Source organism: Salvelinus fontinalis, chromosome 29, assembly GCF_029448725.1.
Source record: "Salvelinus fontinalis isolate EN_2023a chromosome 29, ASM2944872v1, whole genome shotgun sequence".
NCBI classification, from domain to species: domain Eukaryota; kingdom Metazoa; phylum Chordata; class Actinopteri; order Salmoniformes; family Salmonidae; genus Salvelinus; species Salvelinus fontinalis.
The window spans coordinates 25,138,252-25,163,251 of NC_074693.1; the positions used below are offsets into that span (position 1 = coordinate 25,138,252).

Consider the following 25,000-nt stretch of genomic DNA (forward strand, 5'->3'; position numbering starts at 1 on the left):
ACTTGGCCATGATTGCTCTTTTGGGGCTTTAAGTGTTTGACTTTCTGTTATGAGAGCATGTCTTCATCTCCATCATGCAGGATGGTCGGTGCCTACAATATTATCATACATACAGTGCATTCAGAAAGTATTCAGACACCTTGACTTTTTCACATTTTGTTACGTTACAGCCTTATTCTAAAATGGATGAAATTGTTTTTTTCGTCATCAATCTACACACAATGCCCCATAATGCACTGTACATCACACATCCCTCCTGGTGTGACCATGTGGGCTATCTGTCACTCAGTGTGTGTGTGTGTGTGTGTGTCTGCGTGTGTTCGTGACTGCTCGTGCACGCTCCCCTCCTCTCAGGGTTTATGGGAATCCTTGTCATTCTCCCCAGTCACGGCCAGTCCGCAACCCTGTGCTACGATGGTGAGGGTGACATTTTGTGAGGAGGGATATTTTTTGGGCTGCATGGGAACTGAATTATTCATAACTTTGCACATTTAATCAAAGATGTGGAGCCTTGCTGCCAGAGCCGTATATTTCAATGGCCTCCTGTTTATAAATCCTTCAGCTTTTTAATGGCACTGAATTATATCAGATATGCCTAATCTAGTTTCCCAGCCAGCCGCAGGCTTACATTTAGGTTAGATAGGTAGATATAGTCAACTAGAAAGCGAAGAAACAGTTTGGCAGGTATTATACCTAAATAGAATGGAAGAGAGTAGAAATAACAAGGGTGTTTGAATTATACTTATTACAGATATGATATAAGAGTATGGGGGGGAGTGGACGTTATGGCTGGTGGAGATGGTTGAAATGCAGAGACGGCTTCTTAATTGGTCGGCTGGTATTGCTGCTGCCTCTGGATCTTTATGGGCTGCTGGAACAAATGCTTTTTTCTTTCTCTCTCCCCCTCTTTATTCTCTCTCTCTTTATTCTCTCTCTCTTTATTCTCTCTCTTCATTCTCTCTCTCTTTATTCTCTCTCTTCATTCTCTCTCTCTTTATTCTCTCTCTTCATTCTCTCTCTCTTTATTCTCTCTCTCTTCATTCTCTCTCTTCATTCTCTCTCTCTCTCTCTCTTCATTCTCTCTCTCTCTCTCTCTTTATTCTCTCTCTCTCTCTCTCTCTCTTTATTCTCTCTCCCCCTCTTTCTTCTCTCTCCCTCTCTCTCTCTCTCTCTCTCTCTCTCTCTCTCTCTCTCTCTCTCTATTCTCTCTCTCTCTCTCTCTCTATTCTCTCTCTCTCTCTCTTTATTCTCTCTTTCCTCTCTCTCTCTCTCTCTCTCTCTCTCTCTCTCTCTCTCTCTCTCTCTCTCTCTCTCTCTCTCCCTCTATCTCTCTCTATCTCTCTCTCCCCGGACACAGTGTTTCATGGCTCCATGCAGCCCACATACTGCATCTGTTTCTTCCAGCTGTTCATGTCACCATAGTAATGCGGACTGCTGCCAGAGCAGCGGCATTTCAGCTCCGTACAGCCCAGAAGGTCAGACGCAGGCATGGGGTGTGGGGGCAGGGACAAGGGCATAGGGCCGAACCACCCCAACACACACACATAAACAAAGAAACACACACAACAAACACACTCTTCTCCTCCATCGCACACACATAATCCGCACACACACTCACATTCTCGCGCACACATTAGCAGGCATACACACTCATCACCCCCGCCACCATAAATCATGCTGCCAGCCAGGCCCCATGCTAATACACCCACTCTAGCCACCTGTTGAGAGAGGCAAGGCTGGGCACAGATGGTAAACAACTGGGGACACCTGTTAGGAAACATGTCATTATGGTGAGAGCTCAGTATTCCACACGCACTGTGATCATGATGTAGCATTGACTTTGCACCACAAATGGGTATGTGGCTGTGCCAGAAAGTAGCAGGGAGGAAGGAAGGAATATTTCTTGTAGGTAGCTCTTAATGATTGTGAGGTTAGGAAAGATGTGAGACATCTGCTGCAAGCTGGCTATATGGAGCCACTGTGTTCTACCAGGGAGAGCAGGAGAGGTTAGCCCTGCTGTGCTCTCTGTGTGTGTGCTCTCTGTGTGTGTGCTCTCTGTGTGTGTGCTCTCTGTGTGTGTGTGTGCGTGTGTGTGTGTGCTCTCTGTGTGTGTGTGTGCGTGTGTGTGTGTGTGCTCTCTGTGTGTGTGCTCTCTGTGTGTGTGCTCTCTGTGTGTGTGCTCTCTGTGTGTGTGCTCTCTGTGTGTGTGATCTCTGTGTGTGCGTGTGCGTGTGTGTGTGTGTGTGTGACTTTCTCTCAGACAGGGGCTCTTCCACTGACCATACAGATTAGTCAAGGAGACTCCCACTACCTCCACTGACCATACAGATTAGTCAAGGAGACTCCCACTACCTCCACTGAGCAACAGAGGACAAACAAGACCGGTGTCACACACTGACTCATTGAGAACACACACACACACACACACAGAGAAGGAGGTTGGGGAGACTTACTGATGTGTACAGGAAGCCCTCGCTGTTCATGGCCAGGTAGAGCTTGGTCTGAACTCCCTGGATGGCCACCACTCGAAGCCCCACTGGAATGAGGTTGAATATGGCTGGGGAGGAGAAAGAGAGAGTTACTCACAATCCTGTCAACAAATGGAGGGGAAGAAACATGTCTAATATCTTGTGAAGAAGAGAGTACGCACACTGTTTATCCACCAGTGAATAGAATTTAGTGAAGCCATGCCTCAGTCTGGGTTTTCCTGCTTGAGGGGGCATCTAGGGTGACTAAACACCAGCAGGTAGCAACTCCCGTACGGACTCGGGAGAGGTGAAGGTCGAGAGCCGTACGTCCTCCGAAACACAACCCCGCCAAGCCTCACTGCTTCTTGACACAATGCCCACTTAACCCGGGACCCAGCTGCACCACTCTGTCGGAGGAAACCCCGACACCTGGCGATCGTGTCAGCGTGCACTGTGCCCGGCCCGCCACAGGAGTCACTAGAGCGCGATGGGACGAGGACATCCCAGACGGCCAAACCCTCCCTTAACCAGGACGATGCTGGGCCAGTTGTGCGTCGCCCATGGGTGTGAAGCACAATTGTGAAACAGCCCGGCATCGAACCAGGATCTGTAGTAATGCAGCTAGCATTGCGGTGCAGTGCATTAGACCGATGCGCCACTCAGGAGGCCCCAAGGAGCAGAGCTAATCTATGCAGAGAACGATACATTAAGCTAAGACTTCTGCCCGCACTATTCCTGCCAACCACATCCTTTCACTCTACCCCAGTCTCCTCCACGGTTAGCTACAGTACTGCTTAGCTTAGCAGGCTGAACAGAGACCTCTTTCCACCCGGCTCTACCCTCATATGCCAAACCCGCTCACACCTTTGTCCTACTGTCACTGTGCTAGCCAGGAAGCTGACAATCTCCCCTGGCCACAATCTCCCCTGCATTCATACGCTAAGAGAGAGAGAGGCTGCCCGCCACCACAGAGGTTTGCTCTTGAACTCCGGAACAGAGAGGGGGTTTTCATAGCATGAGCAGCGGTCGAGAGAGGCAAATGATGTAGCCTTAAAGAGGTTACATAATGCTAAAAATGAATAAATATTAATCGCTCACGCTCGCTGAAAAAAGGCAAACAGAGACAGTGATTTGTGCTCTTTCTCTCAAAGTTAAGCTGTTATTGTAACTACTGCCGTTATGTCCTATTGTAAATGTAACGCTGTTATTGTAACTACTGCCATAATGTCCTATTGTAACTGTAAAGCTGTTATTGTAGCTACTACCATTATGTCCTATTGTAACTCTAAAGCTGTTATTGTAACTACTACCATTATGTCCTATTGTAACTGTAAAGCTGTTATTGTAGCTACTACCATTATGTCCTATTGTAACTCTAAAGCTGTTATTGTAACTACTGCCATTATGTCCTATTGTAACTGTAAGCTGTTATTGTAACTAGTGCCGTTATGTCCTATTGTAACTGTAAAGCTGTTATTATAACTACTGCAATAATGTCCTATTGTAACTGTAAAGATGTTATTGTAACTACTGCCATTATGTATTATAACTGTAAGCTGTTATTGTAGCTACTGCCGTTATGTCCTGTTGTAACTGTAAAGCTGTTATTGTAGCTACTGCCGTTATGTATTGTAACTGTAAAGCTGTTATTGTATCTACTGCCGTTATGTATTGTAACTGTAAAGCTGTTATTGTAACTACTGCCGTTATGTATTGTAACTGTATTCTTAGAGTTACGCCAACATCAGAGCCAAACAGTGGCTTTGCTGCTGTGTCCTGCCCCCTCCTCTTCTGTCCTGGCTGGCACTAATTGCACACAGTGCTGCCATGCTGCCACAGTGCTGCCACATGCATGCCCTCTGGTAACAGAGGACAGGGTCACTCTGGGCTATGGGATAAAGACAGGCACATCTCTGTGTGAGGGGATTTACATAATCACACAGGAATATAAGGACACACACACTTCGCAGGCACAGACACACTCGCACAGGCACACACACACACACACGCATGCACGCACGCATGCACGCACCTGTCTATATGGAGCAGATAGGATGCCAGCAACATAAGAACACTGGGAGAGGATATTTAAGGTGAAGAGACAAAGTTTTCTCTTTTCAACATCAGCATTGATATGTGTTTGTCATCAGCACTGGTCCTCTGCTTCTCCCTTTTACTCTTAGTTTACTGACAGGTTCAAGGACTTAGGTGCTAGGAACAACCACACAGGGCTCACCACAGATCCTCTCTAAATAACTACTTCCTGCCTCCAGAGAGGAAGCCCATATAAGCAGTCCAGCTGTGATGGACTCTCTCCCCTGACCTTAACACTAAGACAGCTTCTGTGTTTCCCCAGGCTTCCGTGGTGAACAATAGAAGGAGTAGGGATTTCATCAAGTAAAAAGTTACTCCAACCCACTGTAGAGGTAGTACTGCAGAATGATGCCGTAAATACACCCTCTGTTCTCCTGTCCTCCTCTCTTCCCTCCATATCTCGTCTCCTCCTTCCTCTCCTCTCTTTCATCTCTCTTCTCCTCCATCCTCTCTTCCCCTGCAGACCTGGACTGGTCCCAGTCCCACCGGAGGCCTCCACCCTGAGCAACATCTGCTGCCTTGTAAATAGAGATAACTGATCTGGGATCAGCTAGCTACACTATATATACAAAAGTATGTGGACAACCCTTCAAATGAGTGTATTTGGCTATTTCAGCCACACTAGGGTTGAATATTTTCCCGGTATTTTATAAATGTTCCATCCCGAGAATAAATCACTTTTCTCCCAGGTAACCCTGTATTTCCTGTAAAAAACGGAAGTGTCATTCAAAAGCATTATAAAGAAAATGATACTACCTGAGCCCGATGAGCCATACGGTAAATACATTTTATGAGCCTTAAAGACATTTAATGAGCCCAAGCTAAAAAAACAAACAAATGATTGTGCTGTTATCCAATACATACATGATATAGGCTACTGCACATTACAGAAAAATAAAAGCCCATAGATATAGCTAGCTATATGCTCTCTTGGGTAAATAAATGAAACTAGCTCCAGCAGGCTAATCTTTTGTGTGAACTGTTTTACAATACTGTATTGTATTATGCTGCATTACATGGACTGGAATTACGCACATCGTTCAAACCATGATAAAGCAGGGAGAGAATATGTGACTCTGGTGCAGCACATGCGGCCTACAAAGTTACAAGTATAGGCTAGCGAATTTGATTTTACTTTGGAAATATAATAGGGCTTATTTGTATAATTAGTCGACTGACGCATATATACCTTTCATAATATTTCCCCCTAATGTTATTAGCCTACTTCCTTCTCTCTCTATTGTTGCTTCATTCCTTCTCACTTTCAACAGTTAAACGAAATAAGTTTCATTGTCCATATCTTCCTTAATAGAATGACTTCCTTGAATGATATGGGACTAGAATTAGATGCAGAAGGCTTTTACTTCTCGAAGATTGAATGGTTATGGGTTTGAAAAAATAACTGATTTAGCCTACCACCATCGCACATTCACTCTTCTTTCAAACTACCCATGAGTTTTATTGGCCTGCTGTATTTAATATTTAGCAAACAAGAGCTTGCGTCCCTCTTCGAATAGTCTATTGGTATAAGAAATTATAAAAATTATTTTTTAAAACTTTTCTTGCATGGGACTCCAAGAGCTAAGGAGCGTTTTTTAAGGAGAGAGGCCAGCGGAGCACAGGTGCTTGCGTACTACATAAGAGACAGAGGCTATAAGTTAGAAGCTTATTATGCATAACCCATCCTTAATTAGCTAAATATAAGGCTAATACTGCATTGAATTTATTACCTGAAAGAGGTAGGACATCTATATATAAGGCAATCTATAAATCTAGAACAGGATTATCTGTTTTGGAGCTTCTACACCTGCATTGCTTGCTGTTAGGGGTTTTAGGCTGGGTTTCTGTACAGCACTTTGAGATATCAGCTGATGTACGAAGGGCTATATAAATACATTTGATTTGATTTGATTTGGATTCAATTTGAATGGAGTTGATGGAGGGAGAGAAAGACTGCGAGAGAGTGCTCCCATGTGCACTGATTTAAAGCAACGATATTCGAGTGACAGGCTGTTTTAAAACACTGCAGCTGCAATAACAAAGTATAGATATCTTTACAATTAAGAAATAAGGTGACCCCGTAAGTCAGATGGCGATGGGTAAATTAGACTCGCATTCAATCTTTATATTACTGTAGCATAGACTATGCTGCAGCAAATGCAGGCCTACCTGTCACAAGAAACAAAGTTACCGTGATGAGATGATACTGTAGGTCTACATGCATTGTGAACTGTCTGTCCCCACCACGAGGGTTGATGATCCATCATGCAGAGGCCGTAGAGAAGCCACATTTAGACATCCCATATAATTTAACAGTTCCATTTCTGTTCCAGTTCCATTTCATATAAATAATTTATTTTAATTTACCGGTTTCTCGCAGTTATTTATCCCGGGAAAAGGGAGTGGTTTTGGGCTGTATATCCAGGTACATCTCGGTATCCGACAAATCTGAGTTTGGCGGATGCCAGCAGAACGCTACCATAGTGCCAACTGTAAAGTTTGGTGGAGGAGGAATAATGGTCTGGGGCTGTTTTTCATGGTTCGGACTAAGCCCCTTAGTTCTAGTGAAGGGAAATCTTAACGCTACAGCATACAATGACAATCTAGATGATTTCGTCTTTCCAACTCTGACAACAGTTGGGAAGGCCCTTTCCTGTTTCAGTATGACCATGCCCCGATGCACAAAGTGAGGTCCATACAGAAATGGTTTGTCGAGATCGGTTTGGAAGAACTTGACTGGCCTGCACAGAGCCCTGACCTCAACCCCATCGGACACCTTTGGGATGAATTGGAAAAGCCGACTGCGAGCCAGGCCTAATTGCCCAACATCAGTGCCCGACCTCACTCATGGTCTTGCTGCTGAATAGAAGTAAGTCCCCGCAGAAATATTCCAACATCTAGTGGAAAGCCTTCCCAGAAGAGTGGGGGTTGTTATAGCAGCAAAGGGGGTTCAACTCCATATTAATGCCCATGATTTTGGAATGAGGTGTTCAACAAGCAGGTGTCCACATACTTTTGGTCATGTAGTGTATGGTACTGCTATTTTCAGAGGATCTATGTGTGGAGTAACTGGCTTTCATGTAGGTGGAAGTACTTTGTGGGTCATGTTTGTATGTTTTTTGCTGTTGTTGATGTAGCTAAAGTGTTTTTGTTGTTGAAAGTATCAGTATGGGAATAGACAGGATTCCATTACCTTCATGGTATAGGCGACCACATTCCTGCTACAGCTCATCCCCCTGCAGCACGACAGGATCTCTCCACTTAATAATGCTCGCTCTACCCCTTCCCATCTCTCTCTCTCTCTCTCTCTCTCACTCTCTCTCTCTCCATCTATTTCTGCTGCGGCTCATCTGACGGCATGGACCTATCCGCTTAATATTTTTCTCTCTCCCCTGTCTCTCTTTTTCCCCCTCTTTGTCTGTTCGCTACGTGCTGAGACCCACACAGACACAGCTGCGGTAAACTTCATTTCAAGGGGATTACCAGCCAATCGGCCGCCTGGGATTTCCGAGGGGAAAACTCAATTACTTGTATCTCACAGAACACCTGAGGTTCAACACGAACATAACAGTAAAACACATGCCCAGTCCTGGTAAGCGACTAACTACGTTCAACACATGACTACATATTATGGTATTGTTCCACTTTAAACCCTCTGTACTGTAGTCTGAGAACCATTCATATAGGAGATGATTATGAAGGAACAAAGCAGAGCTCAGATCATCAGCATAAATATTACTGTTCAACATACAGAGAGAGGAGGGACAAACTAACACAGATTCAAATGAACCCGGCGACAAAGCCTTCGCCTCGCAAGCCCACGCCTTGATTAGCCAATTAGATCAATGTGTGTGAATCTTAGTTTAAGGGTATAACCGGACTTAAGCAGCATTATGACAGCAAGAAAGAGGTGGGTGAATCGCCTTTGAGAATGTCTTGAATCGGTGCTCCTTCTTTGGAAACTTGGAAATTAATTGGTATGCGCTGGACGATATTTTGCCTAATGGTTCAGAATGTTGCCTGTCTAATGAAGTCTGTCTGATTTTAAAATACTGCTTCAAAAGTTACAAATATCCTCCAGATATCTCAAATAATTCCATGCCCTAAAAATGACCTGCCCAGCTAAAGCAGAAGTTGGGCTGCTCTGGATTTGGTAAACAAAAGTTTAAAAAAACATCAACAAACACTGCTGTATATTCATGAGTGCTACCTCAGCAATGTTAGAATGCTTGTGTGTGTGTGTGTGTGTGTGTGTGTGTGTGTGTGTGTGTGTGTGTGTGTGTGTGTGTGTGTGTGTGTGTGTGTGTGTGTGTGTGTGTGTGTGTGTGTGTGTGTGTGTGTGTGTGTGTGTGTGTGTGTGTGTGTGTGTGTGTGTGTGTGTGTGTGTGTGTGTGCGTGTGTGTGCGTGTGTGTGCGTGTGTGTGCGTGTGTGCACTTGCATTTGATTAGCTCCTCTCCCACCATCACAAGACACCATAGCTCAGAGAGGACTGCGCTTCCGTCACCATGGAGACAAGAGCACCCAGCGCCTAACAACCTATTTTTGGACCGGTGCAAACAGCTTCACTTTTCTCCCGTTCTTATTCAGCCAGCTCTATCATTTTTCTCTTCCAAGTGGAAATGTTTAGGTTGGGAAAAGCAGGCCAATTGTTACATAACGTATCTCAATAGGACTGTAACTGTAACAGCTCTATCTAACCAGCTCTAGGAGACATGGGAGTGGGGAGTGGTTGGTGTGTGTTGTGTTCATTCTCTCTTCTCTAAGTAGGCTCCCTCCCCTCTATGTTATTCATATCTCCCTCCTCCCTCATCCCTCCCCCTCTCCTCCCCGCGACGGCAACATAATAAAACCAGACGATTACCGTGTCTGTTATTGCTCCGACTGACACGCAGGCTGCACAGAACGGGTGTTCATTTGTGTGATAGAAGTGTCATCTGGCTTAAGTGACTAATTGAATATAGTCGGGGCTAATTTACACTCTCACAGAATGCCACATTCGATTAGTTTCGGGATGATGTGGATCCAGGCAGCCGCAGGTATTACATTAGTGCCCTGACGACGAACCACGCGGCACCATGAGGCACAGGGCGGGCACTTCCGAGTCGCGCCAACGCTGGAAGGGAATAGCGCTCTGGGGCTGTTAATAGTCTACCTACCACTCTGCCAAGGCAACTCTAGTATAGGTCCTATCAGAACAGGGTAGGACTTGTGTTCCTATAACGACATCAGTCAATTACCTCTTAATGCAATGTTTTTACTGACGAGCATCATAATGTCACAACAGTATATGACATCCAACACCATTGCCAGCAATTACAAAACAGGAAGCAGCTGTCAGTCAATAGTTACTGTGCGGTGATCAGGATGATTGCATCTCTTAACAGCCTGCACAGAAAAACCTGGGACTCTCCATGTGCAGAGGCCCTCAAACATCCATCAGTCTGTACATCTATCTAATATCTATCTGTCCACATGTGTTGGATTGTGTTTGTGCCTGGTGGATGTATGCTCTTGTTTTGCTACCTATCTCTACTTTAATCAGCCCATTGTAGAACATAGCACCCTGAGCAGTGGGAGTACTGGTACTGAGTTATCAATACTGTGTGGATTACTGAAAGCCTGGTGTTACTACGGTCTGTAACAGATTAAAAAAGCCAATCAGCACCTGCACTGATCTCTCTAAACACAATATAATGCTCCATATCATTGCTGTAAGCCACTTTCTATTCTATTGTTTGTTTTACACATCTCAAAGGCTTTGGAAAATATGAGGAAGGGATAATATGGGATTTTAATTCTGATGAGGGATGCAAATAGACTGAACCAAATACACTAAGTGTACAAAACATTAGGAACCCCCCCTCCCCTTTTGCCCTCAGAACAGTCTCAATTCATCAGGACATGGACTCTACAAGGTGTCAAATGCGTTCCACAGGGATGCTGGCCCATGTTGACTCCAATGCTTTCTACAGTTGTGTCAAGTTAGCTGGATGTCCTTTGGGTGGTGGACCAGGACCATTCTTGATACACACAGGAAACTGTTGAGCGTGAAAAACCCAGCTATGTTGCAGTTCTTGACACAAACCGGTGAGCGTGGCACCTACTAGCATATCCCGTTCAAAGGCACATACATATTTTGTCTTGCCCATTCACCCGGCACACATACACAATCCATATCTCTTAAAAATCCTTCTTTAACCTGTCTCCTGCCCTTCATCTACACTGAGTGAAGTGGTTTTAACAAGTGACATCAATAAGGGATCATAGCTTTCACCTGGTCAGTCTGTGACATGGAAAGAGCAGGTGTTCTTAATGTTTTGTACAGTCAGTGTAAGTCTATCTGTATGAGATACGCAGTAAATGTGTAGCAGTGGAGAGATCTGAAATGTGATCCGAGCGAGAAAGAAATTCAGCCACAACTTAGAACAGTATGCAGAATGTACAGATCAAAGCTGTGCTTCTTCTTTCAAATGGAATCAGCCAGGAAATGTTCATTTGATGTTCATTACTGTGCCAATACACTGTTTCCTGTGTTGATGCTTAACTGATGGTTTATTTACATGGGAAATATGATGGTCTGGAATCAGCGTGGAGTAGGTGGATTAGGTTGATGGACAACGTATTATTCATAAGACACCCCACGGAAGAAAACTGTCCTAAAAAGGAAGGGACTACCTGAACTTGTCCAATAAAAAAAATGCTAGTTTTCGTCTTCCGTTGCAAAATGCAGGGTTCCCCAAACGTTTTGGTGCCGGAGACCCCTTTTGTGATAGCAAATTCATCAGGGACCCCTCAAAATCAGTACACAATTATGACTTTAGAGTGCTATAAAAATAGCATACAAGGAGTTTGTTTATGACTTCTGCAGCACATGGCAAGACTTACCAAGTCTCAGACCCTGGGAAATAACATTTTAAAGCCCTTCCTCTTCGTATTGGAGATACAAATTTGCAGGTTTCAAGATCATTTCCTGTAATTCTACATTTTCCAATGGGGCAGAGAGACCGTTTTTCAGTTTGAAAGCTTAGATTATAGTTCATTTATGTTCAAACTAATTTTGGACGGGGATACAAGAAGTATTGAGCTAAAAAATGGATCATTGATGAAGTACTGTGGATCCCTGTGTGCCTCCCTGACCCTGCTGTGCATCTAAGGGTAGCCTATATTGTAGATTAATAATATTGTATTGTATTGCACCTTCTTAACTTGTTCCACCGACCCCTTGGCAAAAAATCGTTTAATCTGTTGTTGCTAGAATTATTCATATAAAACCATTCTATTTGATTTATTATAATTATTGTTTGTAGCCCAGTTTGGGAACCACTGCCCTAATGAATATGTCCCTGGTGCCAGCCGAGCAAAGGAGACTTACTGTAGCCATTGTCCTCCTCCTTTGTCCCGTCGATGGTGCCATCTGCTTGCAGCTGCAGGTGGAAGCCCTGTCGACTGTACAGCTTCGTCACAATCCCCTTCAACTGGGGTTCTGAGGAGAGGGGGAGAGAGGGAGGAGGGAGAAGAGGGGGAGTGTGAGATTGGAGACAGGCTCTGATCCTGCATCAAGGCTTGTCTCATTCCTGGAGAAAGATGAAGTTGCATCAAGATGCTGATGTTGTTGTATAATCAAGATGCTGATGTTGTTGTATAATCAAGATGCTGAATTCAGTTCAGTTTTGTGCACCCTCTCCAAAACGGACTGGGGTAGGGTGTGATGATACTAGAGTTGTGCCCACACAGGAACCTTGTTCACCCATCCACCAGCCATGTATCTTATAACAAGATATCCTAACCTATAATCCTATAAACCTGGCACGCTAGGTTATAAACTACATTATAAACTGCTGATTGGATGACAGCTGTGGTATGTCAGACCATATAGCACGGGTATGACAAAACATTTATCTTTACTGCTCTTATTATGTTGATAACCAGTTTATAATAGCAATAAGGCACCTCATGGGTTTGTGGAATATGGCCAATATACCACGGCTAAGGGCTGTACCCAGGCACTCTGCGTTGCGTCGTGCGTAAGAATAGCACTTAGCCGTGGTATATTGGCCATATACCACACCCCCTCGGGCCTTATTGCTTAAGTAACTAACCAGTCTCCCCAGTCCTGCTCCCAATAGGCCCAGTGTAGCCACATTCTCAGCTCTCCAAAGGCTCAAGGGACCAGTTAAAACACATCTCTGCTGACGTCTAGAAGATCAAGCCATGGATACCGGCGTATGAGCAAACAGTTCCTATCTCTACCACACACAGGAACAGGGAAGGACTAGGGAGACTAGAAAGGAAGTCTGGGTTTATTCCAAAGGGGCCTGTGGCTGCACCTGAGAGGATTACATGGAGAGCAGGTGCTTGACAGTAAGAGTCAATATTTATTCAGGATAAGCACTGTTTGATTTTTTTTAATGCCAACTGTCCATATCATGTTTGTTTGTTCCAGAGTGAAAATGCGGTGCTTTAAATATGGGGTATACAACTTCCTTCTATGGTGTAATGGATGGCCATGTATTGTGGGAAAAAAGAATCCGTCCATCTATGCCATCCAAAGAAATGTTCTGGGACAACTAAATTAGAGTGCACTCTTACAAAGTGCAAATTCTGCTAGCCAATGGATTAACAAAGGCAGTAGTTCAAACTCCATCTGAAGAGATTTTAGTTGGGACGGCGGTTGCCTATATCTTATATAAAAAATTTAACCTGGAAGTGTCTATGATGACACAAGCTTGACATTTTGGTGTGTCATGTTCCACTAAGAGCTGTCCTTTCCCCGTGTTCCCTTCTCTAGAGGACTGTCCTTTACCATAGTTTACCTCACCTTTCATCCTCTCTTTCATCTGCTTTACCTTTCAATACTGCCATTACTACCCTCACAAAGGTTACCGCCTGGCCAGTACTCATGCTTTGGCTATTTTTTGCACCACTGGCTCCCTACTCTATGAACCTTTTAAGACTGATACATCAGGAGGCCGACGTCTTTTCAAAGGCAGAGATTTTCGCCAAAATGTCAGTCCACTATTCATAAGTAAACTGAGCGTGATGCTGGGTAGCCATCTAGGTTCCCGTAACAAGCCACAAAGAGCATTTCTTCAACGTTGCTTAAAGTGCATTGAATGAAAATATGTGGATTAGAGGATAACATTTCATGGAAGACTTCTTGATTTGTAAATTCCCATGCTACCTTAAAAACACACATTCACAAGGTGTTACATTACAAGGAAACAATGTATCGGAGACAGAGAATGGCGTCATAAGGTGAAATCAGTGGGCGGCTTTTTCTACCAGGAGACTCAGGGATCTCTACTCACACACTCACTGACACACCCAAACACATCCATACACAAACACACTCGCATAGCCGCAGCAGAAAAGTATCTTGCTTCTGCCGAGGCTCCACATATGTGTTACGTAAACCACACACTCCCTATCCCCGTCCCCTTCCAACTCCACAGTCCTGCCTCAGGGAGGTGGAAGAGGGGGATGAGGTGGGACGAAAGAGAGTACTGGCTGGTATCATGGTGTGGGTCCAGTTCTGAAGGAACACTGCAGGGTAGCTTAGCCCCAGGCCCCCGAGCAACACACCCCCAATCTCCTCCATTCCACCCCCACCTGCATAATGCACTTACAAAACAGACTGAAACAGCCTGTGAACTTGATGGGAGAGGAATTAACTGGAGCTCATTTAGGTCTGAAAGCACAGGGCTGAGTCACGCTCAGCAAACCGCAGCGGTGCTCATTAACCGAGGTCCACGGCTCATGTAGCTTTGTAAACATCACAGAGAACCAGCCGTAAGGTAGTGCTGGTATGTAGCACAGCTAATGGTCTGTTTCACTGTATACTCTGGTTGTGGATGTCTGGTTCTGGTTGTGGATGAGGTTCTGTCTGGGCGCTGTAAGCTAGAGTGGAGGCTAAGCCTTCACTAACTACATGAATCGCACCTTGGCAGAATATACTGCATGGGCCATTCAGGGACTGAGAGGTCTCTTGGGATGCCTTATCAGTTTTTTGTTAGAGCACTGCCCTGAAATACAGACCGTGGACTAACCTGCACTGTCTGTACAGGAAACGTCCCTGCAAGTTTTTGCTGGTTGGTTTTGAAATCCCCAAATATAAAGTTTAATACGTGTACAGGATGTGTTAAACTTCACAAAGTGTGTTTGACATATTCTTCAGAAAAGTATAAATATCCTTCATCATTTTCTACACTTGGTGAAATTACACAAAACTATTAAAATGCTTGGATGCCTGCTGTACATCCTGTGTCCCATGATTGTACACCAAAGCAATATATCTGCATATAGTATTTTTGAAGCTTGCTCATTGTGGATTCAGACAACAGACATAAGCATGGGAATGCTATTTAAAGACCACAGTGGGCTTGTGTTATGTTCTAATCCTGTTTAGCTGGCTCTATTGTAATGGTCCACATGGGATTACATGAGCAGACATTGAGGGACGAAGCACCAATATAATACATCACTTAGGTAGTTATTAACAGTCTGCAATGTCATAGGTCACCCTTTTGTGCATGAACTAAAATACTCATCCATAGGGAGACCATCTCACTGGCTTTCCTTTGATCTAAATCTGTATTTATAGATTTTGATTAACATTCTATGGATATTTAAAAATATATATGTATGAAATCGAATCATTTATAAATGTTGATGTTGTTCCTATACCTATATAGCCACTTTGGTTGTCCAGTGCCCCTGATATTTGGTGCACAGAGCAGAGTTGGGGAAAGTGATGATGAAACAGAAGAAATGGCAACAGAAATCAAACGTTTTGAATTGTGATGGTCTAACGGAATTAGTGATACCCAAAACAGACCTGGTCGCCTCCGTCTCCTCTTCTTGGAGCCAAAGAGTTTGACCCGAGAGAACATAGACAGCCGGCTCGGTTTCTCGCATGGCTTCGTCTTGTTCGGACTGCTAACGCAGCGGCAGGCATTCGATTTCTCCCGCTCCCTCGCCTGCCTTTTCTGCCGAATAAGGGAGCTGGCTAACGCTGCAGCCATGGCCAGTTTGACGGTTTTCCGGAGAAAACTTCCAGACTATGAAAAATGTTCTCCTCTACTAACCCTTTCAATTTTTGATTGAAAATCTTTCAGCAGTGGTCATCCAAAGATTCCTCAAATGCAAAGGGCAGTCATTGCTCGTTAATTGTGAAATAAATATATTAAATTCAAAATGCAGTCAGTGCATAAAAAAGTACCTCCACTCTTCTTCAAAATGATGCCTATTAAATGTTCTGTAAGTTGATAATTTTTCTGTTGGTTTTGTTGGGCGTAGCTCGGTAACGGTGCATCTTATCTCCGGAAGGAAAAAACAGTCCTCAACAAAAAATGACGAGACACATGTTCCACTCTCGTACAGCACAAATAGTGGCATTTCTTCAGCATCATAACTAACGCGCAGCTATTTCCCTAAAAGCCGTTTTGCACCATCCCACAAAAGCAGGGATCATGCACATGAAGAGTGGCGCAGACGCAGGTGGTTGTGGACGGCGCTAATGCGCAGCCAGAAAAACACCTGTTAGAGAACGCAGAGAAAACGTTTCCAATGCTGATGTTTTCCTCTTGTCTTTTAGGTCGTTAATGTCCCTCGTCACGGGCAAAGCGCTGCTAGTACAGTGCACGGACTAAACCGGTTTGGTAGATAGAGCGACGGGTGAGGATAGAGAGACTAATTATTATAGAGATTAAATTAGTTTTTTCTCTCTTGTTCAAACAAGGCGACATATGAAATAAACCGCTTCAAACACAGTATCAGACCCCAGTGCATATTGCACAGTCTAAGCTATACTGCTGCGCTCCGAGGGAGCATCCTACTAGGCGCAGAACTAGCGCGGGGGGAACCGGGAGGGGTGGAGGGGGGTGGAGGGGAGCAGGAGAATATTCTGGTACCCTCTCTCTCTGTCCCTTCAATTATTCAATACCGATTCAATGAGTATGTATTTTAGGCATAACCATTATGCATACGAAAGATTTATCCAAAAAAGTTGGGGATGAAATTGCTCATAAAGCGTATCACTCGCAGTAGATCCCGTAGCCCACACTAATTAATAGACAACACGTTTTCCTTATCATGCATTGTCAGTACACAATTAGCCATGGTCCCTGCAATCATTTTAGCACTTTTAATTATGATTGTGTGAGATAAGCAAGGCGACCTGCATCCCCAAACTCCACTGCAGTACCTTGGACAACGACGCTGCCTTGAGATTCTGCCCACCCCCACCTGCTTCACTGCAGACACCCAAACAAACGTGACCGTGGTGCTCAAGTGAGAGTTACAGTGACCAATGACTCAGAATGTGGGAAAAGCCCTGACACAGTCGAAGATGGATTGGGCTACCTCTGCCACCTATACACTCATGTGAAGAAAAACTCTGAAAGCAGCCACTGGCATAAAACACGACAGGGCGATGTAGTAAATGAGTCTCGGGTTCAAACTGAGCCATCATCAATATTTCACATCCTGTCTGTCTCTAGAGAAGGGTGAGGAGATGGGCATGTGGCGACAACAGGAAGCTCGTGTCCACATTTTTGACCAGCGTGTTGCCATGGTATTCTGGCCTTTGCCTTGCACTGACGGCTAGGTCAAAAAATATACTTTATAGTTATTGTTATGTTCAACCTAGTCCTAGACTGAGGGGCACCTACACATATTTTTATCAGTTATTTACAACAAAACAATATGAGGATGTTGATGATAATGATGATACACATTCGTTTGGAACAACTACGAAATGTAACGTTTGAGAAACATGGAGGAACGTCTACTTCTGACGTGAGACTGCGAGCTGGTAGTACATGAGAGCAACACATAACAGCGCACGCCCCTGATTCAATCTAACTACATTTTACACGTGGGAGTAAAAAAAATCGATGGCACGCAACTCAGTGAAACGGTCAGTCATCGAACAAACTCCCTCACAACAAGACAGGAGTCATATCCTGCTATTGCATCAACTGCTAGATCAAACATACGTAAGGAGACAGCACCCCCCTCACCGACAAGGCTACTTTCAATAACTCCCTGAAGAAGCAGCAGTAGCTATACTTCCTATTCCTCCCTAAACCCATCTCTGTTTCCTCTCTGTGCATCGTATCCGAATCAAAGCCTCCACAAGGGTGCCACCTACAGTCCAGATTTGAAGCTGCCGTACACAAACTTTACATGATCCATAGATCAATAGTGCTGTACCTTAGCAGGCTATTGCATATACTGCCACACACAGAAGCCAAAGACCTGCATTTTTTAAAATTATTTGTTCATACATAGAAATAAACTATTTCCCAATCATTAATCCATCTACAACAGTCATAGTGAATAGACAATATTAAAAGCAGGTTTCTGAAAAGACTCAAGACTCCAGAGTATAACAACAGCCTACATATTTTACTAGAAAGTTAGGTAGGTTATACTTTTTCAAACTTGATCATCCAATAATATCAACCCGAGTGGTCTGTTGTAGATATATCATCTTTGAACATACATACCGTTTAACATATTACCGATATGTTTGTTACAATTGATATGCACCAATATGTAAAATGTCGAATTCTATCCATCAACTTCATCAAGTTGTATACATAGCCTACGTATAATAAACGGTAAACTTCCGACTAGCTCTATTTGGTAGACATCTACCGCACTTCTATCGCTGAGGTCATCTCTACTTCAGCACCATGGATAGCTCCGGCAAGAGGGCGTGCGCCTCCGCCTCTCCACGGTGCTCAACAGTCAAAAACAACCATCTTCCGCCACAGACCATGCAGCAAAACACAAAGTCAATTGGAATATAAGAATATCCAATGTGAATCAGAAAGTAGGCTAGATCTCTAGAAGCCAAACAAACTGAAAGTAAATGTGAAGAAACACTTGGAAAGGAGAATAGCCGCCTACCTGACGCAGATTTTCTCAAGGGAAAAGTCTTGCTTCGATGCATAACTGAAGCCAAGGAAAGTGTCCTCTAAATGAGCAAACTGTCGTCGGATCTTGGAATGAAAGCAAGAAGATGCTACAAAAGTTTAAACTATATTATTCAAAGAACTGTCATAGGCGTAGACGTTAAAAGTGTAGAGGCGGGGCCACCAATACATGCAGAAGATCATTAACTGACGAGCATTAGTGAGATGCCATTATGACTTTCTAAAATGCTCATTAAAGATGCATTTGGAGGTCTTGTTGATCCGGAGTGTAGTCACTAAACTGCTGTGCTCTCTGTGTCAGAAATTAAGAAAAGTGATCGAAAATGCTCGCTGAGATACTTCCTGCCGAGGGCAGAGAATAGTTTCCTCTCATATTACAAAAAAAAAATGGATGGAAAACGATCCTTTAATGTGCCGGGTAAACCGGTTAGGCAGGCCCTGTCCACTTTCGACTGAAATGCATTGACGTACATCAACGGGAGATGACAAAAGGCATTAGCAGATGGTTTTTACATGAGAGCTTTGTTTTTCTGGACACATAAGCAGGATAAAATAAAATAAAAACTGGTACAGTGGCCTTCCACATTGTACATGGCTTTATCACATAAACTGTCAAAGCCAAAGAGAAATCAAACATTGAATATCATTTAATCATGACAACTTATAGACATGATTCAAGCGTTCTTATATCAAACAACCATCTTCCATATCTAATCAGATATAAAAGATTAAATATAGTTTACTGAACTTTACTTAGGGCTCTATTCAATCCGCATCGCGTAAAGTCAGATTTACAGCGTGATTGAATATTAAAGGCATTGCTCCCGCTTTAGCGGTAAACGGTGTCGGCTCAATCGGAAATTACCTTTACATTTCTATCGCGGAATCTGTAACGCTAAAGCGTAACAGATTGAATAGAGTACATTGAGTATAGAAGAAAATGACTCTCCAAGACAAGCATCAGTCATTGTAATGGTCTATATATGAAGGCCTGAAGTGTGGTGAATGTGGTGATATTGTATAATGTATTGTACTGTACTCCTTAGAGGCAGATCCTAGCCAGCATTCCACACTAGATGGCGCAAGTGACTAGACTTCGATTGCTAGAGGACTAGCCATTGCGGATGCCAACAGACTGCACTTCAAAAAATGGACTTTGTTGAGGCCTTGAAAATTATGACCCCTCAAAGTAATGCAAAGGAAAGGGAAAGGGGTATACCTAGTCAATTGTACAACTGCATGCCTTCAACTGAAATGTGCCTTCCACATTTATCTCAACCCCTCTGAATCAGAGAGGTGCGGGGGGCTGCCTTAGTCGACTTCCACGGCTTCGGCACGGCTTCGGCGCCCGGGGAACATTCGATTAACTGCCTTGCTCAGGGGCAGAACGACAGAATTTTACCTTGATATACACCAGTAACTACAGATCATGAGAGAAGAAACATTAGTGGGCATACACATTTACTAAAAGTTAACCATATGAATTTGCTGAAGGGGATCACTATTTGCCCTTAGCAATTCTACATGTATTCTATAGGTTGTTTTGAAGGTCAGAAACATTAGATAGGGATATTTGTACATAAAAGGGTCAATATCTCACAATATTGATCCACAACGGAAGTGGATGCATTAGTTTTCTCCTCTACTGTCGTGAGCCAGAATGCATCAAGCTGATGATGGACTCAAGGGACTACTTTCCTTAAATAGGCGGAGTGATCAGGACCCTCTCTATGGTATAGTATGATGGGACATATACTGACACTTAATTCACCTCATAAATATGTATGTATGTATGTACAGGGCCTTCAGAAAGTATTCATACCCCTTGACTTATTACACATTTTGTTGTTACAGCCTGAATTCAAAATGGATTAAATACAAAATAATATTACCATCTACACACAATATACCCCCTATTGACAAATTGAAAACAGTTTTTTTGAACTTTTTGCAAATGTATTGAAAATGAAATTCAGAAATATCTAATTTACATAATTATTCACACCCCTGAGTCAATACTTGTTGGAATCACCTTTGGCTGGGATTAAAGCTGTGAGTCTTTCTGAGTAACTTTCTAAGAGCTTTGCACACCTGGATTGTGCAATATTTGCACTTCATTCTTTTCAATATTTTTCAAGCTCTGTCAAGTTGGTTGTTGACAATTGCTAGACAGCCATTTTTAATTCTTGCTGTATATTTTCCAGCAAATTTAAGTCAAAACTGAAACTAGGCCACTGAGGAACATTCAATGTTGTCTTGGTAGGCCACTCCAGTGTATATTTGGCCTTGTGTTTTAGGTTATTGTCCTGCTGAAAGGTGAATTTGTCTCCCTTTCCCTTTTTTTATCCTAAACAACTCCCTAGTCCTTGCTGATGACAAGTACACCAATAACATGATGCAGCCACCACCATGCTTGAAAATATAGAGTGGTACTCAGTGATGTGTTGATTTGGATTTGCCCCAAACAAAACGCTTCGTATTCAGTACTTAAAGTTCACTTCATTGACACATTTTTTCAGTTTTACTTTAGTTATTTTTTGCAAACAGGATGCATGTTTTGGAATATTTGTATTGTGTACAGATGTCCTTCTTATCTCTACATTATTTAGGTTAGTATTGTGGAGTAACTACAATGTTGTTGAGCCATCCTCAGTTTTCTCCTATCACAGCCATTAAACTCTGTAACTGTTTTAAAGTCTACATTGCCCTCATGGTGAAATCCCTGAGTGGTTTCTTTCCTCTCAGGCAACTGAGTTAGGAAGCTCGCCTGTATCTTTGTAGTGACTGGGTGTATTGATACACCATCTAAAGTGTAATTAATAACCATCAGGCTCTAAAAGATATTCAATGTCTGATTTTTTATTTTTACCCATCTACCCATCTCCCAATGTCCTTCTTGGTGAGGCATTGTAAAACCTCTCTGGTCTTTGTGGTTGAATCTGTGTTTGAAGTTCACTGCTTGACTGAGGGACCTTACAGATAATTGTATGTGTGGGGTACAGAGATGAGGTACTCATTCAAAAATCATGTTAAACACTATTATTGCACACAGAGTGAGTGCATGCAACTTATTATGTGACTTGTTCAGCAAATATTTACTCCTGAACTTATTTAAGGCTTGCCATAAGAAAGGGTATGAATACTTATTGACTCAAGACATTTAAGCGTTACATTTTCTCTTAATTTGTAAAAATGTCTAAAACATAATTCCACTTTGATATTATGGGGTATTGTTTGTAGGCCAGTGACACAAAATTGAAATGTAATCCATTTTAAATTCAGGCTGTAATACATCAAAATGTGGATAGTCAAGGGGTGTGAATACTTCCTGAATGAACTATATGTATGTCTGACATTTCAAAGTGAAAACTACAAACTTTAGAAGCTTTATTAATACATCTGAAATACACTACAAGTTTGAAACGTTCTGCATTGCAGGAAAGTTCTCCTGCAGCATTGAGATCAAATTAAGATCCTACATCTGTATGTATGTAGGTAGGTATGTATGTGCTGTATGCATCAATATCTATAAAACCATGCCATCTGTCCCATGCACTGCCCATCAATAATCCTGACATAGGATAAGTGGCCCCCAACAAGGACAAGAGGCAGACCCCCATGTTCTACTACAACAGTCTGTGTCTCCGATCCACTCTGGATAAGCTGAGACCATCAGTCAAAGGGACAGGCTAGCTGTATCAGTGACTATATGGCAACTGAGGAGAGGAGGGCTGCAGTACACAACAGCAGTACAAATAGAACATCACAAGAGATGCTGGGAAAGTGTCTATCTATGTGTACCTTCAATCATACCTGTCTTTGTCTGAGTGTGGCTTACGCATGTGTCTAACTCAACTGGTAAGCTGACTGCTGCTGTGATGAGATGGACTACAGATACCTTGCTCTCCGGTAATAACATGCTCATGGCATAGGTTTTCAACTTGGGATGCGAGTGGCGAGAAAGAGAGATGGTCGCCCTGCTTCTCAGGGCTGAGGCGTGCGTGCGTGCGTGCGTGCGTGTGTGTGTGTGTGTGCATGTGTTCATGCGTGTGTTTGCCTGTATGTGTTTGCAAACCAAGTCTGTGTGACCTGCAGTGTTCCAGCCTGCCAGGGTTCCATTCATTACGGTTACCATCGCTGTTCTTCTAACTGCACTCCCAGCCACAGCCTCACAAGAGGGGGAGGAGAGCCTCCATGGACAACCTAAAGTCCAGTACAACACACAGTCGATTACAGTAGCTATTAGAGCAACATACACAGTCAGCATTGCGTCAATACTATCAGTGCCATAAAAGGCAAACCAGTACAACGCCAAGCTGTGAGCACAATCAGCAATATAGATCAATGGAGAGAGACAGGAATGCTGAAGCTAGATGTATTGGAGTGCCGAACCATTGGTGTTGTGTATGTTTTGTATACGGGATGGGTGTGAAGTGAGTGCCAGGTTGACAGTGACTGCGTAGGCCAGGGTACTATTGTGCCGCCTGCTGCCATACAAAGGCACACAGATGGAGCGCGACGATCCCGGCGCGGTGTGCTGCTCAAGCTGTGAACACGGATATTTCAGACAGCACCACACAGCCTGCCTCCGTCACTCTGCCAGTAAACAATGATATCATTGATTCCTCAGAGAGTGGGTGCTGTTACATATTCTACCCGCTAGGGGTACTGTGTTACGGAGTGCCACAAGATATGGGATGTGCTCCGAAGATTGTGAACCTTGGGCTGCGTTTACACAGGCAGCCAAATTCTGATCTTTTTTTCACTAATTGGTCTTTTAACCAGATCAGCTCTGAAAAAGATCTGATGTAAAAAGATCTGATGTGATTGGTCAAAATGCCCGATTAATGAAAAAAATATCAGAATTGGGCTGCCTGTGTAAACGCAGCCATAATGACCTCTGTAGATATAGCCAAATTTTTTTGTCTGTCTCCTTCTATTAATCGCACCAGTCTATCAAGTTAAATCATTGTTAATGAATTTCTAATTTGGGATTGAGAGGAGGCAGAACTTGGGGGACAGGCATTGATTGTAGTGAGAGGCTTACACCTGATAGAGGGCAAAGCATAAAAAATATGATTGGTAGCATCCTGAGAGTACATTGAAATTCCTTAAAAGTCTATTTTGGAACGTTATCTAAATCATTGCATTTCAAAACACTGAGCTCAGTGCAAGAGCTTCCTTGGTATAGTTCTGGCTCAAAGAAAGGACCTACCATGGATGAAGAACAATATGGCATAATCTCTAATTAATAATGTTATATAGTAAGAAATGAGGAAGTTCTACGCTGCATTGCTGCAGGCCTCTGAGTGCTTACAGTTAGTTGGTTCTGCTGGTAAACAACAGCTACATCATCCATGTTGCAGCACAGTAGACTAGGCCACCACTGCCATGATGACAACCAGCGTTGCTATGGAGACTGTCCACCTGAGCATGTGTGATTGTTATGGGGATGGGGGAAGGGGTATTACAAGAGACAAGACTCTTCCTCAAGGCTCTGTGAGGAGAAGAGCTGGATCCTAGTTGTGGCTGAAAGGCTGGGCCACGGGGTTGGGCTGACAGCCTCAGAGCTCTCTGCTGCCCCCTAGGGCCTGGAGGACTGACTGCAGCAGCATATAAAGACATGGACTATCGTGACTGGGACTGGTACCCCCAGGGTATTGACTATGATGTTGGGGAGCAGCTCCAAGCTCCACCTTGGGGACTAATTTACAAAGCAGAAGAGCAGCTCTTAGCTCTACCGTGGGGACTAATGACAAAGCAGAAGAGCAGCTCTGAGCTCCACCGTGGGAACTAATGACAAAGCAGAAGAGCAGCTCTTAGCTCTACCGTGGGGACTAATGACAAAGCAGAAAAGCCGCTCTGAGCTCCACCGTGGGGACTAATGACAGAGTAGAAGAGCAGCTCTGAGCTCCACCGTGGGGACTAATGACAAAGTAGAAAAGCCGCTCTGAGCTCCACCGTGGGGACTAATGACAAAGTAGAAAAGCCGCTCTGAGCTCCACCGTGGGGACTAATGACAAAGTAGAAAAGGAGCTCTGAGCTCCACCGTGGGGACTAATGACAAAGTAGAAAAGCCGCTCTGAGCTCCACCGTGGGGACTAATGACAAAGTAGAAAAGCAGCTCTGAGGTCCACCATGGAAACTACATAACTACCACCAAAAGGAGCAGCTCCTTGTCTAAATATATGAACTTGTTTGTATTTGTCCACAGTGGTACTTTAGAAATAAAGATAACCAAACATAAAAATAGCAAACATGGGAACAAAGGGCTGTGAAGTCCATCCAACATCCAACATCAATTCAGTACTGTCTAAACTGTATACCAGTCTCCTTCCTCATTAAACCACTGTGCTGTAGCAGCTAGGCCTTACATCTCACTTAAAACACACAGGAAATAAGCAGAGTAGCAGACTAGACATAATACCTGGCTATTACCATATGCCCCCTCACCTTTTGCCTAACAGACTTGGAGATCCGAGTCTGGCAGAGTAATT

General features: G+C 43.6%; 1 protein-coding gene across 7 annotated transcripts in view; it reads right to left on the reverse strand.

Moving 5' to 3' along the window:
* Positions 1 to 25,000, reverse strand: part of LOC129827688 (fibroblast growth factor 13-like) — a 190,856-nt gene that overhangs the window by 24,234 nt on the left and 141,622 nt on the right. For 5 of the 7 annotated variants that reach the window (XM_055888749.1, XM_055888748.1, XM_055888750.1 and 2 more), the window contains 2 exons: positions 11,936 to 12,046; positions 2,454 to 2,557 (listed from right to left, as the gene is read on the reverse strand). In XM_055888749.1, the coding sequence (XP_055744724.1) occupies positions 2,454 to 2,557; positions 11,936 to 12,046 (215 nt within the window). Of the gene's footprint in view, positions 1 to 2,453; positions 2,558 to 11,935; positions 12,047 to 15,397; positions 16,394 to 18,477; positions 18,570 to 25,000 lie in introns of those variants that run through there. The other 2 variants (XM_055888753.1, XM_055888751.1) reach the window with 2 other exon arrangements.